The sequence below is a fragment of the Cetorhinus maximus genome, chromosome 5 (genome assembly GCF_964194155.1).
Source record: "Cetorhinus maximus chromosome 5, sCetMax3.hap1.1, whole genome shotgun sequence".
In the NCBI taxonomy this organism is placed as follows: Eukaryota; Metazoa; Chordata; class Chondrichthyes; order Lamniformes; family Cetorhinidae; genus Cetorhinus; species Cetorhinus maximus.
The window spans coordinates 98,791,915-98,809,277 of record NC_135883.1 but is presented as its reverse complement, the minus strand read 5'-3'; the positions used below and the strand labels follow the sequence as shown (position 1 = coordinate 98,809,277).

Genomic DNA, 17,363 nt, shown 5'->3' with positions numbered 1-17,363 from the left:
GTGCAACACTCATGGTAATCAGCGCCAGGCTTCGCAGGCAGCACCACATCACTTTCAGGGGGGTGTCTCAGGCAGGTCTCTACCCACCAGACCAGCGGTAAGGCAGGGGTGGCTTTTAATGGGCTGCACTGGGGAAGGCGGGGAAACTGGCCTCAGGCATAGGAAGGGGCTGCAGGGCAAGGGCTCCACTGCGGAGTAAGAGTGGGGAAGGGTGCACTCAGACACATGGATGGGGGGAGGAGTTAGTGTCCTCAGTGCCAGAACTGGGAGAGAGTATGTTATAGAATGACATAAGCCACATGGGGCCAGAATGGGAGGAGCGCTGCATGAAGAAGCTCTTCAGTTTACATTGTTGAGCTTGCAAAGACTGTCCTTGCCCCAGTCCAGAGAGGGGGAGGGCATGTCAGTCCAATCTCAGGTATGCCCTGGATGTTGTGCTCAGGGCTGAGACATGTTGAGAGCCTTTCAATGAAATTGCAGGGAATCAGGAAAGTGAAGCAATGATGTGCATTCATGCGAAACTAATCCAGAAAAGTGGCTCTAATCGATTTCCTTGTTTTAACCCCTTGTTCACAGCTTGGAAATTCCCCAGAGCAGTTACAAACTCCAGAGCAATTGCGTGACTGGACAAGCTTCAGATGCGTGTTAGAATCGTGGCACTGGCAGGTTCACAGAAGAGAAGCCTCAGGCCCGTCTCAAATAATCTCATTTCCTGACTAACCATTTTCCCTCGTGTATTCCAAAGAGTGTGGTATTAGAGTGCAGTGAATGAGGATCCCAGCAACTGGGTTGAAAGTAGCATATCCAAGCACCTGGCAGAAGCAATCCGCTAGCAGTCGGTCATGTAAAGTGCGGAGTGGTGTGGGTGGAAGGAGCACCTTGAAATGCACCCTGTGCTGGCCAGGATTTCAGGGGAAAATAGTTGTCGACACTGGAACAAAGCCCTTGAACACAAATTCACTGACGAGCCATTGACAGAAATAGAACCTTTGGAGGCTAATGCTAACATTTCTCTATTTCTCATGATACTGTACAGAGGTGGTCATCAAGGAGATGGAGCCTGGGTTAATTGCTGCCTGCATTATCGCATTCGGTAGGAGAGAAGAAGGAGAAGATTGCAATGGAGGCACGTGACTCACCAAAGGGAGGAGCAAAACCCTCAAGACCAAGGGCCAGCAGGGCCCCCTTTGGACGCAGGGGATGAGACTCATGTAGGCATCTCGCAAGACCCAGAGTGTACAGAACTCACATGGCTTATCTGCAGATGAGTGAGAACCGGTGTCGCTGACAACTCCGCATGTCCAGGGATCTGGTGACTCACATATGCCACATTCTCCAGGAATTGGTGCCACGGGGACTGGGAGGGCATCCATTGCCAGTGGCTCTAAATGCAATGACCGCTCTGACCTTCTATGCCAGCGGCTCCTCCCAGGGCTCCATGAGGAACCTCTGTGGGATCTCTCAGGCATCCACACACAAATGCATCCATGAGGTGACAGATGCCATTTTTTCCACAATTACATCAACTTCAACAGAGATCAAGCCAGGATACCAGAACACTGGGCTTTGCTGAGATTTCTGGGTTCCCACAGGTGCCATAGACTGCACTCATGTGGCTATGAAAGCTCCCTGGTTACAGGCACTCCAATATATAAACCGGAAAAGGTTACCACTCACTCAACGTACAGCTGGTCTCCTACCACAAGAAACTTAGCATGTGGGTTTGCACCAGATATCCAGGAAACGTCCATAACTCTTACATCTTGAGTAAATCGCAGTTCCCGGACATCTTCGAGGGACCACATAGGATCCAGGGCTGGCTCCTCAGTGACAAAGGGTACCTGCACATGGTTGATGACACTCATGTGGCAGCCTCAGGATCCTGCAGAGAGAAGGTGTAACGAGGGTCATGCAGCTACCTAAACATTGTGGAGCACACCATAGGGATCCTAAAGATGTAATGCTTATGCCTGGGCAGATCTGGCAGAGAAATCCAGCACAATTCTCACAGGGCCTCACAGATGCCATTGTGGCTTGCTGCGTGCTGCACAATCTGGCACTGCAAAGGGGCGGGAAAATTCCCAGATGCCGACATGGAGGAGCTGCACATATCCTCCGATGAGGAGGGCATTGAAGGCAATGAGGGCATTGAATTTGAGGAAGCCAAGGCTGTAGGGGAACAGGCTATACCATGGGCCAGACAAGGCAGGCATGTGCCTGAGGCCCTCACAGACACCAGATTCCACGAGGTGGGTGAAGAGTTGCAATGAGTACCCTCTTGGACAGGTGTCCACCTTCATGGGCCAACATGAACACCAGTAGTGCTATTCCTCTCGTTTCAGCCATGAACTTCAATCTGAGAGTGAATAGTTACACATCAGGCTTACATTGACCTAATCCGTCGAAGGATGATGAAGCCTCAGGAGCATGTGTCCTTGCTGAGATGAGGTGCTAACTGAAGGAGGGAGTTCTGGCATCAGGCGTCAGAAGGTGCTGCCTCTTTAAGCGTCTATCCTGCATACCAGTCACAATGGCAGCCTACAAGAGCCAGGAGCTGTTCCACTATCCTCAGTGGGCTCGTAGTTGAATGCTTTTAATCTGTCAAAACTGTTCAAGGAGATCCATCTGCAGCAATGGGACAACGCATTCTGTTATAACCTCGATGGTGAAACTGATCAGTGACACTTAGGCCAAGGCAGCCGAAAATGTTCTGCAAATGTGTGTCTATTCTGATATGATTCAATCCTCTGTGTCACCTTCTCCTTTATCACATTAACATCTGGCACTCTCAGTTAGGGATGCTGGCCTGCTTTTACCCTCACTTTGCTATACATACGGACCATCTGAGGATGATGGCGTTCAGCCACTTGCGTGACAGACATTAAAATGCCTCTTCTTTAAGACACACATTGTGCCTCATGGCCAACCCTGGCCCTTGCAAACTCCAAAATGTTCAGACACTGAAGCCCTCAAGCTAATGGGTCATTGTTAATAAAGAGCAGACTTCAGCTTCAGTATATCCTTGTTTCTATCCCATTGCTCCCCTCAACATTGTCTAAAGTTACGATGTGCACTTTCAGAGCCTTCCAGAATTTCTATTGACCACCAAATTTCACCATTTGCAATTAGCAGCACTCGCCTCGGCGAGTGTTTAGGTGATGGGACGCACAGCGCTGTATCCCAACATCGTGATGAGAGCCTTTTGGCCACAATCCAGACAATTACAGGTTGAGAAACGCTCCAGGCTGTAGGCTCGAGTGCCAGGGAAATAATGTGGCTGAGAGGGGCAGAGCTTCAGCACGTTGAGGTGGCAAAGTGCTCCCACTTATTGGTGAGCTTAGCAGGTGTACACTTGAAAATCGGAAACGTGGTTGGCTGACAGGGGCACACATGAGCTCTGAGCATGGGCTCATAGCAAGAAAACCCTGCCAGATGACAGAGAGCACATGGAGTTGCACGATATATGACCCTTCTCCATGCGTGAACACATCTCTCCTTGTATACTGCACCTTCACCTTTCAAGGATGCAGACAAGATATTAGAACACTTCTGCCTCAATCATACACAGCCAAGAATAAAATGCCATGACCCTGCAAAGCTTGTGAATGAGGTTTGTTCCATAAGCACATTTAACATTAAGGTCGAGGCATCATTGATGTCGAGAATGGTCTGAAAAAGGGTCACGCACTGTGGTGATATGGAAGCACACTACATAGACGAGAGCGACATGTGTGATAAGTGGCGGGAGCGGACCATGGTATCACATCTGATTGACTGCAAAACAGCTCATCATAAAAGGGAGACATACACAAGAGGAGATGTGAAATGGGTACGATTTTATTTACAGTTATGAACATTATATACATCTTATGAGCACCCACGCAACCGGTGTGCTCCTAAATTTTCTTGATGTTCCTAATCCTACCGCTACATCTTGGTGCTTCCCTGACATTCACAGCAGAAGTGGGGGCAGCCTGCTGACTGCTACGACCTGTTGTCTGTGATGACCTTGGCGGCATCCTCTGGACTGATACCTGGAGGGCTCCAGCCTGCTTTGGGTGTCCAGCTGTGGGGCAGGTGCAACCTGCTCGACCTGTGGAGCTGGAGGTGATGGGGTCACAGGAAGAGGGGATTGGGATCAGCTAGACACTCCTGGAGTCACCTGGATGAATGGCCCCAGGGTGTCAAGCTGTTGCTCCTCCTCCTTATGGGTACCCGAGGGCTCCTGGCTGACGCCATGAGGAGAAGGGGCAGCTGGAGTGAGATCTATGTACACTGCCCCCTCTCGCATAGCCATTGATGGATGCCACCAATGGCTACAGCGATGGAGTGCACCTCCAGCAGTAGTGCAAGAATGATGCCCTGGACCAAAGGTCACGATGGCAACCGCCAACCTGGCAGTGTTGACCTCGGCGCAGTGTTGATGCTGCATTGGCATGCTGGCGTTATCACCTCAGGCTGAACATGGACGGACTCCTCCATTGTCTGTTGCAATCTGAAGAATGCAGCTGACAATCCTTCCTGAAATTCCCTTGACTGTTGCTACAGTTCCACCAACTGATTTTGGATCGAGTCATCTGACTCGGACTCAGCAGAATCGTGGCCTCCAGCAGTCTCCCGAGTGCCAGCGACCTCAGCTGTCCCTGCCTCCGCCTGCTGTGGGCCAGATTGTGTGCTGTGTTCACCAGGTTGTGACCCTGAGGCTGCCCTAGAACTAGGTCCCACCGAGATGTGTGTCTCAGAGCTGCTGGAGGGTGTGGGTGAGCGCTGTGACGGATCTTCAATGGTGCTCTCCTCTGGTTCCTCATCCGAGGTGTCATCAGGGCTCGAGCTAAGGGCCTGGCTGGTTGAGGGCCTCAGGTGATTCACAGGGGTGCCTATGAAAGAAAGTAGGGATAATTAGTTCATGCCAGGCAGCTGTAAAACAGGACAATGCACTCACAGTGCCGTTATCTGAAGGATGAGCTGGTGCAAGATCCTCACTAGGGTGGTAGCCGTTGACCTCACCGTTGCCACAGACATGGTCCACATCCCCTCCAGCCAGCACAATGGCTCCGTTCTCAAAGGCTGTGATGACCTTGACTTCCAACATTCCAGCCCCGGTCTGGGACCTCTCCCTGCGATTATGTGCGAGCTTGTCCTACATAAAGATAGAGAGAGAGTGTGAGCAGGATGCATGCCAGGGCAGATGATAAGGATATCTGACATATGTGGGTGGTGAGTGGGGCCATGGACGGGATGAGGACACAATCTCAGTGGAGATGAGCCCAGATGGAGATATGAAGGTTTGTTTGAGAGTGACTGGTGATGTCCCTTGAGCTGGCAGTGTGTGATATCCCTGTGACTGTGTGATGGGCTTGTGAGTGCATGAATTGAGAATGATGAGATGTTTGCCTTACCCTGGCGGAACAGATGAGACCATTCATCCTCTTTCTGCACTGGATGGCTGACCTCCTCTTTGAGCATTAATACTGACCACTGCTGCCACCACCTCCCAAGACAGAGTGGTGAGGTTGGTGGACCTCCTCCGGCCATCATGGGGATAGCGGACATTACGGCGGGCCTCCACGATGTCCAGCAGGTGTTCCAGACTAAACTTGGGGGGGCTGTCATCTTCCCTTTTGGGGCCATCTCTCTCATCTGTGGCAGGCCTGGGCTGCAGACATTGACAAAGCTGTGCACTGGTGCCGTTTAAATATGGCTCCCGGAATGAGCAAGCGGTAAGCTCACAGCAGGACGGGTGAATCAGAGGCCACCCGCCCGCGATTCGGCAGATTTCCCATGCTCGAATAATTAATGCGGCAGGAAGCGGACAATACAGCATGAAAACCCACCATTTTGGCCGGTGGGTAGAATGCTGTTTCTCATGGCCACTGCCACAGATATGCAATGAGGGGAAATTCCCGCCCATTACCTTCAGGATGAAAATTTGGAGAGAGATGTTAACTTGAAAGTGCTCAGTGAATGCGATGGATTTTTGTAAACAGTAAGTCAACTGGGGAAATTTTTACTCACTTGGAGCAACTTATTACAGAGCAATATTAACAAAGATCATACTGCCTGCCCTGCTTATGTATAAAAAGCCAAAAAATAGGAAGAAAGGACTTTTAGGGCCCAAATTCTGAAGGCCCTTGTAAGGGGGGTGGTCAAAAGTACAAAATGGAAGAGCAAGATTTCTAGCTGCCACTTTTCCCAGGTATAGGCCTAGTCCCAAATCCCTGAAATGGGGCCATTTTAATACACATTTTATATAGCTGTAGAATCGTAACCGATGTGCCCAGTCTGAGGTTCCAGCAGAAAATCAGAGTATTATCCTATTGTTCAGAGGTGAGAGGCCAATGTTCTTATTCAGCCAAAGCCTTAAGTTACCAAAAACGGAACAGAAAGAGCAGCATCTCTCTCTTAACCTCCCCATGACTTTCATGAAGTTGCTGCATTTGCGCATTAATTTACCAACTGTAATTTACCATCCTACTCAGTGTCTCTTCTGTTTATTTTTTAACCCTTTAATTTGACTGGTTAAGGCGAAAGCATGTCGATTATTCAACAAGGTCCCAGATCCATCACTGGTCTTGCTGCTCTGTCATCAGCTCACATGTCCTGCAATTTACAGGGCAAAACATTTTTCAAGTGAAGGGTGCTATAAAGTATCTATCTAACCATGTGTGCCGCAAGCTGCCCCATTCCAGCAAACTCCAGAGCATTAATGTTACCTTGATAACTTTTTTATTGTATATGATGTTCTCAGGTCTTATGCATGTGAATTTCATAGGAGCTTCTCCTGCTTTGCCACTGTAATTTCAGCAGAAACCCCATTTACAAAAGTAGAGTGAGCTTCTGCCAAAGTTCCAGCAGCAAAGCAGGAAACCCCCTGAGGAGAGTAAACCCCATGATGAGTGACAAACACACATATCTGACAGTAACTGCACATCTGTATTCCCAGGTTCGTCTGCAGGTGGATATCCAACTTCTTCAGGACTCAGTGAAAGATAACAAGGTAACTGAAATAAGAATGAAGCTAATGAGAAGACACAAAGTTGTTCGCATAGTTGAGAAAGAACAAAAATGCTCTGTTGGCACTTAAAAACGAGTGTATGCGTCGATTGCAGTGCCAAAAGAGTGGGTTGGGCTAGAAAAACCCTTCATGCACTTTGGAGCATGTTTTTTTCATTTATTCTTCATAGCACCAGTTGTCGTAATTTCAATAGAGATAAAGCATGAAGATTCACGTTATCAATGGAAGAAGTCTCCTGACCATTGTCTTCTGGTTTGACTTTTGATTTATAGTTTCGCAGTGTCATATTAATGAAGAAGCTCCTGTGAGAAAATGTATGCACAGCAAGTAAAAACCTGAACTATCAATACTGCTTGAATATAAGCATATGAATGATTAATCATTCAGTGCCATATAAGGTTCTCAAAAATCATGTCTATTTTTGCGTTTATTGAAACAAACTTCACTATGTCTAGACTTTAGACATCTTTCAGATGATTGTGCAGGGAAACTTGTTAATTGAGTTAATATTAATTGAGTTAATGATGTTCAATAAATGATAATATAAATGTTAATAATTTGCACAAAGTGAATCTTATAATGCACAGAAAATGGACTGACAATATAGATGAAGAATAAACAACTCTTCTATACTCCCTATAAGTTATGGAGTGCTACTTGAGATTATAAGAACCACGGGCTGAATTTTATAGGGGGGTGTATTACCTGCACCGTTCCTCATCCCCCCCCGCCCCCCGGCCCCCCATCGCCCCAACCCCACCAGCACCCCCCCCCCCCAAGAAAAGTTAGTCATAAACCAACTTCTTAAAAAAGCTGCCCCGAAGCCTTAACAAGCAGAGAGTGGGGCTTTTTTTTTATTCAGTCATGCGATGTGTGTGTCACTGGCTAGGCCAGCATTTATTGCCCAGCCCTAATTGCCCTTGTTCAGAGGACCTTTAAAAGATTGCTATGGGGTCACATGTAGGGCAGACCAGGTAAGGATGGCAGATTTCCTTCCCTAAAGGACATTAGTAAATCAGCTGGGTTTTTATAACAATCAGCAATGGCTTCATGGTCATCATCAGACTTTAAATTCCAGATTTTTACTGAATTCAAATTTCACCATCTGCCATGGTGGGATTCAAACCCAGGTCCCCGGAGCATTACCCTGGGTCTCTAGAATACTAGCCTAGTGACAATACCACTATGCCACCACGTCCACTCTTCAGTAGAAGAAAGTGCCGCCTTCAAGAGCTGCTGGCCAATCTGATTGGCTGGCAGCTCTTGCAGTCCCAGCAGCGCCTGAACTCAGCGGGTGCTGTTGGGACTGCAAGCAGTTCCACAAAGAAGACATCATACACCCCAGAGTAAGGTGGCGGTGGCATAGTGGTATTGTCACTGGACTGGTATTCCAGGGACCCAGGTTAATGCTTGGGACCTGGGTTTGAATCCTGCCATGGCAAATGGTGAAATTTGAATTCAGTAAAAAATCTGGAGTTAAAAGTCTGATGATGACTGTTTGCCAATTGTTGTAAAAGCCCATCTGGTTCACTAATGTCCTTACCTGGTCTGGTCTGGCCTACATGTGACTCCAGATCCACAGCAATGTGGTTGACTCTTAACTGCCCTCTGAGCAAAGGCAATTATGGATGGGCAATAAACGCTGGCCTAGCCAGTGATGCCCACATCCCATGAGTGAATTAAAAAAAGGTGAGGCCAGGTGTTTTGGATGGGGAGGTACCAGGCACAATGGAGATGGGAGGAGGGGTGGTGATGTCAGAGGCCAGGTGGGGAGGCACAAAGGGAGGGTGCAATCTGAGGCAGTTGCCCTGCTACACAGAAGGAACCCCCAAAAGATGTATGTCCACTTCCTTTCACTAGCTTTGGTGAAAAAATTGCCTTCCTATTCTTGCCTGCTTTCCACTGCCCAGAGTAATATGGCAGTGGGGGCAGATTGAGACCCTTAAGTGGCCATTAATTGAACACTTAAGGCTCTGAAGAAGGGTCTCACAGACTCGAAACGTTAACTTTGTTTCTCTCTCCACAGATGCTGCTCAACCTACTGAGTTTTTCCAGCATTTTCTGTTTTTGTTTCAGATTTCCAGCATCTGCAGCATTTTGCTTTTAACTTAATAGGCCTAACAGCGGGCAGATTCATGGGCTCCTCACCAACTCCCTGTGTTATGAGAACCGGGTCAGGGGTGGCAGGAAAGACAGTGGGCTACCCACCTCTCATATTTTATGTGCCCACCCCCACCGAAAATTGGCCTGACTGGTGGGGGTTGAACGGGGAGTCGTAGGGGTGAATAAAATCCAGCCCCATATATCTATTTTCGCCATTTGTCCTTAAAAACTTATAAAGGAATTAATTCTAAAACTAAAAGCTTTGCAAATGTAATGAAATTTATTGTTGGCTTTCTTCAGCTTGTAGGGCTGTGTGGACCTACACAGCCACTGTAACTGCCGGTCTGTGAGGCAGGAATGGTCCTCTCCAATTTCCCTCCCATTGAGATGGAGCATTGTTCCCTTGCATATTTCACTGCATTGTCTGACCAATAATCCTTTAATGACAGAGGCAAATTTCAATCTAAATTGCAGTTAGGATTTAAAGTCTTCTGACAAAGGCCATTCCACTCCGAGGACACAATCTTCCCCTCCCGCCATAAGCTCCGTTGCGGATATGAAAGCGGAAGTTATGCGCACTCCCTGCCTCATTAGTTATGCATGCGCGTGTTCCACATCGAGCCTCGTGGGGGCAGGAAGTCGGGCGCCCCGCTGACATGTCCGGGTGCCAGGCAGCCCTTCGCTAACAGGAAGAAGGAAGGGGCGAGTAGGAGAAGACAGCAAGCAGCAGCTCCCCACTTCAGCTGGAGCATCTCCTGGAGGCAGTACAGCAGAGGTGGGATATCCTATTCTCCGGGGATGGCTGCAGGAAGCCATCCTAGCTGACCACTGCGGCTAGGGAGGAGGTAGCCAGAGTGCCTGTGGGGTGCAGAGGAGGACTATCCTGCAGTGCAGGAAAAGGGTCAATGATTTAATCCGTGCTGCTAGGGGAAGTGAACCTTCTACCCTTCCAACCCACCTCACCACATTTGTGTGTATCTCATGGAACCTGGGCATCACTGGCAAGGACAGCATTTCTCTTGCCCATCCCTAAATGCCCCTGACAAGGTGGTGGGCTGCTGCCTTATTGAACCCCTTCAGTCCATGTGCTGTGTTATTTGCAAAGGGCCTGCAGGGTTTTCACCCAGCCACAGTGAAGGCACAGCGGGCAACTGCAGGTGCTGCTGCCCTTGTCCTTCTAGTTGGAAGAGCTTGTGGGGTTGGAGGGTGCTGCTCCAGAAACCTTTGTACATGGTAAACACTGCTTCCACTGTGCACAGTGGCTGAGGGACTGAATGCTGACGGTGCTGGATGGGATGGCAGTCAAGCAACCTGCTTTGTCCCTGGATGGTGTCCAGCTTCCTGAGTGTCCTGTGTTCTGGAGCTGCACTCATCCAGGCAACTGGAGACTATTCCAACTCACTTCTCAATTGTGCTGTGCACATGGATGTCGGGTTTTGGGGAGTCACAAGGTCAGTTAGCAGCCACAGAATTAGAAGTCTGTGACCTGCTCTCTCATCATATGCGCTCACAATCCATCTATATGTCTTCATGCAGGAGAAGGTGGCCCACAACAGAAAGAGAGAGAGAAAACAAGAGGGGGTATGTTGTGATGAGGACATAAGGAATCTGCAAGGGGATATAGACAGGTTGAGTGAGTGGGCAAAAAACTTGGCAGATGGAGTTTAATGTAGGAAAGTGTGAGTTCATGTACTTTGGTAGGAAGAATCAATAGGCAGACTGTTATTTAAATAGAGAGAGACTCAAAAAAATGCAGCGCAGAGGGATCTGGGTGTTCTTGTGCATGAAACACAAAAGTTAGCATGCAGGTGCAGCAAGTAATTAAGAAGGCAAATGGAATTTTGGCCTGTATTGCTTGGGGGTTGGAGTTTAAAAATAGGGAAGTCTTGTTACACTGTACAGGGTGTTGGAGTACTGTGTACAGTTTTGGTCCCCATATTTAAGAAAGGATATACTGGCATTGGAGGCAGTTCAAAAAGAGATTCACTAGGCTGATTCTTGGGATGAAGGGGTTGACTTATCAAGAATGGCTAAACAGGTTAGGCCTTTCTTCATTAGAGTTTAGAGGAATGAGGCGTGATCTTATTGCAACATATAAGGTTCTGAAGGGGCTTGACAGGGTAGATGTTGAGAAGATGTTTCCACTAGTGGGGGAATAAGAACATAAGAACATAAGAACATAAGAAATAGGAACAGGGGTAGGCCATTCGGCCCCTTGAGCCTGCTCTGCCATTCAATAAGATCATGGCTGATCATCTTGTGTTTCAATTTCCACATTCCCATCTATCCCCGATAACCTTTGATTCTCTTGCCTAACAAGAATCTATCTACCTCTGCCTTAAAAATATTCAATGACCTGGCCTCCATCACCTTCTGAAGCAGAGAGTTCCAAAGTCACACAATCTACTGAAAGAAAAAATCTCAAATTAGACGACATAGTTACAGAATAAGGGGGCACTCATTTAAAACTGAGATGCGAAGGAATTTCCTCTCTCAGAGGATAGTGAATGTTTGGAATTCTCTACTCCAGAAAGTTGTGGAGGCTAGATCACTGAAAGTATTTAAAGAGGAGGTAGATAGATTTTTGAAATGTCGGGGAGTTGAGGGCTATGAAGCATTGGCATGAAAGGGGAGTTGAAGCCTGGGGCAGATCAGCCATGATCTTATTGAATGGTGGGGCAGGCTTGAGGGGCCGAATAGCCTATTCCTGCTCCTATTTCTTATGCTCCCCCAACCACCTAGTTAAGAAGCATGCATAACACAGACAACCTCAGAAAATCAAGTTGCTTGAACAGTGCCAAGCTTGAGCCAGCCTAGGCAATCAATCATTCTATCTTTTCTCCATTCTAGGTGCTAGCGGGAAGAGGGGGAGGCCAGCCCTGCACCTGAGTGAGCTCCAGTCCGCAAGAGACCTCTGAAGAGGATAAGAATGACATCTCACATGTACAGCCATCACAGCGTTCACCTGAGCCCTCCACCAATTCAGAGACACACACTTTGGTGGCTCATAGATCTAGTTTAGGCTTGGGCTCACGCTCTGGTGGTCACCTCACTGACACATGTCCATAGCAGAAGGTGACAGTGATAGCCAAGGTCTCTGGCACTCAGAGGACTACTGGAGAAGAGGCTTCTGCCACGTCTGAGTCAGATAATGAGTCTCTGGAAGCATTCATGGAGAAGATGCTGGAGTATCAGTGAGGCACAGGGGAACATCAGATAGAGGTTTCAGAGGCCCTCAACAGAGTGGCATGAGAGGCAGAGGAGTCCATCCTTGTGCTGTCTAATGTAGTGACTCCTACATGTGAGTGCATCAAAGACCTGGTCCAGCAGAATGCCCAGTTTCTGTCAGAGATGCGTGCAGACCTGTACTCCAATGATGTAGTCATGGGTGAGCTTTCAGAGTGGCTACACGTGAAAGGGACGTGGCACCTCGACCTTCCTCCAGGTGCCCCTTCTCCTCAAGGAGTCAGGGAAGGGCCCTCGAGCACCCAAACGGAGGAGGTGCATCAGGCAGTGGAATAATTGTAGCTTTAAGGAATGTAGTGACTGTAGCTTTAAGACTTACAGTGTTGTATAGTATCACGTGACAGTGTGAACGAATCAGCTCTAAGTGCAGGGTGTGAGTTCTTCTGGTTGTGGAGCTTGATGAAAGCATGTAACTGCTGCTGCAGCCTATAAATAAAGTTCGATGTTTCTAATGAGAAACCTGTCTGGAAAATCAAGTCCGTAACAAACGCAAGGAATCCAGGAAATTCATCCCTAATACAATCTCTTGGGGAATTGGGATATGTTTCTTGCTCTCCTGCAAAAAAGTTGACTTAAGGCATCAGCATTGCTTATATGCATCCCTGGTCTGAGCACAAAAGTGTATTCATATGCTAAAAAATCAGAGCCCATCTTTAAATTCGTGCAGAAGCCAAGGGAGGGATAGCGCTTTCTTCACTGAACAGATCCAAGAGCGGCTTGTGGTCAGGCACTATCGTAAAGCATTGACTGTGTGTGCATTGATGTATTTTTTAAACTCTGAAAATAATCACCGTTGATTGGCATCATCTTGTGCACCACAGACCAAACGATTCCTAAGCATATCGTTTAGGGTCTCCCTGAAATCACAGTGTTCAGTCAGTTGTTTCAATTTCACCACGCATGTAGCAATGGTCTCCCCCAAGACTCTAACCCTCAAATTAAACCTGAGCCTCTGCATGGTGACTGAGGGTTTGGGTTGAAAGTGCCCTTAATGAGGTCTACCAATTCACTGAAGGCCTTTGAATTGGAAGTGTTCTGGGCCATCGAACTTTGGATTAAATTATAAGTTTTACTACCACAAGTGCTTAAGAAAATTGCTATCCTCTTTTCTTCCCCTGTTATTTCATTTGCCTGGAAATAGAACCCGAGGCATTCTACGTATTGACACCAATCCTCTGTGGATGGGTCAAAGGGGTCATTCCTGCCAAAATGTGGCATATCTGGCGAGTATATTTTCCTTTCATTCTGCTTAAACAAGAGACTCGCAGTCACTGGGCAAGAGACAATGCCGGACCTGATCTCATCCTCATCGCCAGTTTGTTATGGACTTAATTTTCCAGACAGGTTTCTCATTAGAAACATCGAGCTTTATCTACAGGCTGCCACAGCAGTTACATGCTTCCACCAAGCTCCACAACTAGAAGATGAACTCCTAGTCTAAGGTTCCCTGCACTTAGAGCTGATTTGTTCATACTGTCACGTGATGCTATACAACCCACTAAGCCTTAAAGCTACAGTCACTACATTACTTAAAGCTACAATTACTACAGGGGGACGCTCTGAGGCATCCACCCAGGAATCTCCAAGGATGTCTAGGCATTCTTAATCCAACCTGCCTGTGACTCCATCAGCTCCAACTGCTCAGGCCGAAGAGGATGCACCTGCCCCTGAGCAGAAGACCCAGAGCAAGCTGGAGCACTCCAGGCCTTGGCCTCCCAGAGGACACTCGCTGAAATCATCACAGACAGCAGGCTGCCTCCACCTCTGCTGCGGATGTCAGGGGAGAACCTAGACGTAGCAGTGGAGTAAGGAAAATTAAAAAGTAGTGAATGAGCACTGGTGGCATGGGTATTCAATGATTGTCAATAGTTATTGCACTCCCAAATATATGTTTTGTTGCACTGTTTGAAAGTCTCCTGGATTCATTCTTGCTGCCAGTAGTTTTAATAGTTGTGCTCACTCCACCTCTGTCAAGGACCGGTCTTCCCCCACCCCCGCCCCGACAATACTTGGCTGCACATGGAGACATTGCTCTTTGACAAGGGTGGTGACTGCCATGTGCAAGAGGACCCCACTCACACTACTCCATTTGCTTCCACTGCTCTCGAGGCTCTATGGAGAGACCTTGTCACAATGGAAGGACAAACGCATGAGCCCTTGTCAAGCAGGTCCATTCCCCTGGGAGGATGAAGGTTTGCAATCATGACTTGGCTGCCATTCACCTGCATCCCCCTCCCTCTCTTCCGCCCTGCTTCCCTAACTCCACCTGGAGCGAATGGCTAATGGCTCAGAGTGAACAGCAGCTCTATGCCTTGTTGAGATCTCATTGTCTTGAGAACCTTCTAGGTCAAACTTGTTGCCGTGTGGCCTTCACAGTGAGAAATAGCAAATGAGAAAGCTCTCATACATTCTCTACATGTTTATTAGGGTTTCCCTTTAATTGCTCAGTTGTACTGACCTTGAATTCCACCCACCCAAGAAGACCCTCCTCCCAACTTGATGTTTTGCAGTTGGACATGGAGGACATTGCCCTGCTATGGAGCTGGCTCCGTCTCAGGATGGTACGTGTTTCATTTAAAACTATCTTCACCACCTTTTACCAATGTCACCCAACAACCTCCTCCCCATCACCATCGACCTGCACCCTGCCCCACCCCAATATCACCTTCACTCTCCCCTCATTAACCCTTGAGCCTCCCTCCATCACCCTGGACCCTATAACGGTGAATTCGCCCCAGTCACCATTCCACTGCCCATCCTGATCCCCCTCACTCCCATGATCCGTGTCACCATCTTTACCCCCCTCAATGACTTCCTGGATGAGAACTATACCCACCACACCCCGACCCTGACCCTCCCACCCTACCGCATCCCACCTCCCCATCTCAAAGTCACCGTCCCCTCCTATCACCCGCACCCCCACTTCTCCCCCAAGGATCCCAACGTCAACTCGACTGACCCCTCACTCTGAAGCACTCTGGCCCCACTCCACCTTCCCTCCCTTCTCCTTCCCCCTCATGCCTTCCTTCCCCATCTTCCCCTTCATTCCTTCCTTCCCCCCTTCTCCTTCATACCTTCATACCCCTCCCTCACTCTATCCAGACCCCTCTCCCTTGTTATCATCCAGACCCCACGCCTTCTTATCTGGATCCCACCTTCCTCTCCTGTGCCCCACTCTTGTTTTCACCTGGGACCCCACCTTTGTGACTTGCACCCATCAACCCCCACTTTGTGTCTTCTGCATGCTCCATGCCTGCAGTCAGCTCCAGTGGTGCTGCCAGCTTCAACTGAAAGGTAAGCGCTTTAAATTCTCCCTTAGTGGGCGGACGCCACAAATGTCCGCTTGGGTTACAGAACGGTGCAAATTCCCACTGGCAGGAAGGAAGGTTTGATGGAGGAACACGATTCCGGTCTGTTGTGCTTTTAATGAGCACGCATGAGATGCAAAGGGGCTTCCTGCCGATTGTCAGCGGGAGACCGGACCCACCATCAATCTGCCATGAGCACTGGGAGAGGACGATGCCGACCTGGTTTCCCGAAGGTGAGAAACTGATTTTTTGCTCCCCGCCATATCTTTCACCCAGCCCACTACAAATCCCATTGATGGCAGGGTGGGGGGGATTCCAACCCTAGTGTGGAGTAGAAGGATTATATGAATTATTTTTGTTGCAACCTTCAGTTGTTATATCCCCCTTTCAAAGTGTCACTACTTTTGTGTTAAAGCAGAAAACAATTGCCTCACGAAAGTATAAATATATTCATACTGGAAGAATTTAAAGATTCACTTCCTCCTGTAGTTAGAAGCCATGTTGAAGACAAAAAGGTTAAAACAGTTAGATAGGCAGCGGAGATGGCAGATGATTATGAACTGGTCCATAAATCTAAACTCTTTTTCCGTCATCCCCACAAACCCAAGAAAGATAGAAGATGGGAAGGTGAAAGGGAGGCGAGTAACCAGGGAAGAGAAGGGACAGCTGGGAATTCTCAGGAAATTTCTCCTCAGATGAAAAAGGAAGGTGCTGAGGGTGGAAATGATGTTCGAAAGCTGAAGTGTTTGTATTGTAACAAGGTGGGACGTGTTGGGACAGATTGTTGGAGATTAAATGGTAGACCTATTGCAGTAGTAGGAATGCCAAAGGAATCCTCAGGAAAGGTTGCATCAGAAAAGGCAATGGTTGTTAAAACTGTAGCAGTGGAACAGGTGAAACATGTATCCTCAGAACATACAGGAAAGAGGGATATGATTCAGGGTAGACCAAAGAATTCTTCTTTGATTACTGGTGAAGGAAGTCAGGCTATTAGATGGTCTGGATGTTTTGTTTTGAAGGGAGAAGTGTTCCCTTATTCCTTCAACAAAATAAGTAGACAGAGTAAAATTTTGAGAGATACAGGAGCAGATCAATCATTGTTGGTGTTTGATGATGCAATTTGTGTTCCAGGTAGTTTTATGAAAGAAAAAGTATTGATAAGAGTTGGAATGGAATTTATGAAACAGTTTCTTTGTGATGTTAACTTACAAAGTCACTTTGTAAATGGAATTGTTACAGTGGGAATTATTCCTAGATCACCAATTGAAGGGGTGGATTTTATTTTGGGTAATGATTTGGCTAATGGAGACAGTAATGTGGCAATGACTGTATTGCAGCAGACTGTTGATCATGTTGATCTTAAGAAACTTCAGAAAACTACTGTGGCCGTAAATGAGATACTTTTGCAGATAACAAGAAATTGAAGGAAAATCTGATTAATGTAGAAAAACAATTTTTCATGTATGAAAGAAGAGTTTGCTAATGAAAGAAGAGAATTGATGAGGACAATTGCAAATCAGCCACAGAAAGTAGAACACTTGACTGAGGACTCGAAATGTCTAAAAGACAAACTTGTAGACGCAAATTTAACAAAGGTCAATCTTCAGTTAAAACTTGATGAAATTCAGGCATCAGAAGTTGCTATGAAATATCATGGAAAATGCCTTGATCAGGAAAAGGAATTGTTGGTA

The 17,363-nt window shown here is 47.5% G+C and overlaps 1 protein-coding gene across 2 annotated transcripts in view; it reads left to right on the top strand.

The window, feature by feature from the left end:
• The window catches only part of LOC144680322 (trafficking protein particle complex subunit 3-like), a 38,613-nt gene extending 30,973 nt beyond the window's left edge, over nucleotides 1-7,640 (top strand). For both annotated transcript variants that reach the window (XM_078541303.1, XM_078541304.1), the window contains one exon: nucleotides 6,944-7,640. In XM_078541303.1, coding sequence (XP_078397429.1) covers nucleotides 6,944-7,084 — 141 coding nt within the window. In that variant the 3' untranslated portion in view covers nucleotides 7,085-7,640. The remainder of the gene's footprint in view (nucleotides 1-6,943) is intronic.
• Nucleotides 7,641-17,363: the final 9,723 nt, after the last annotated feature.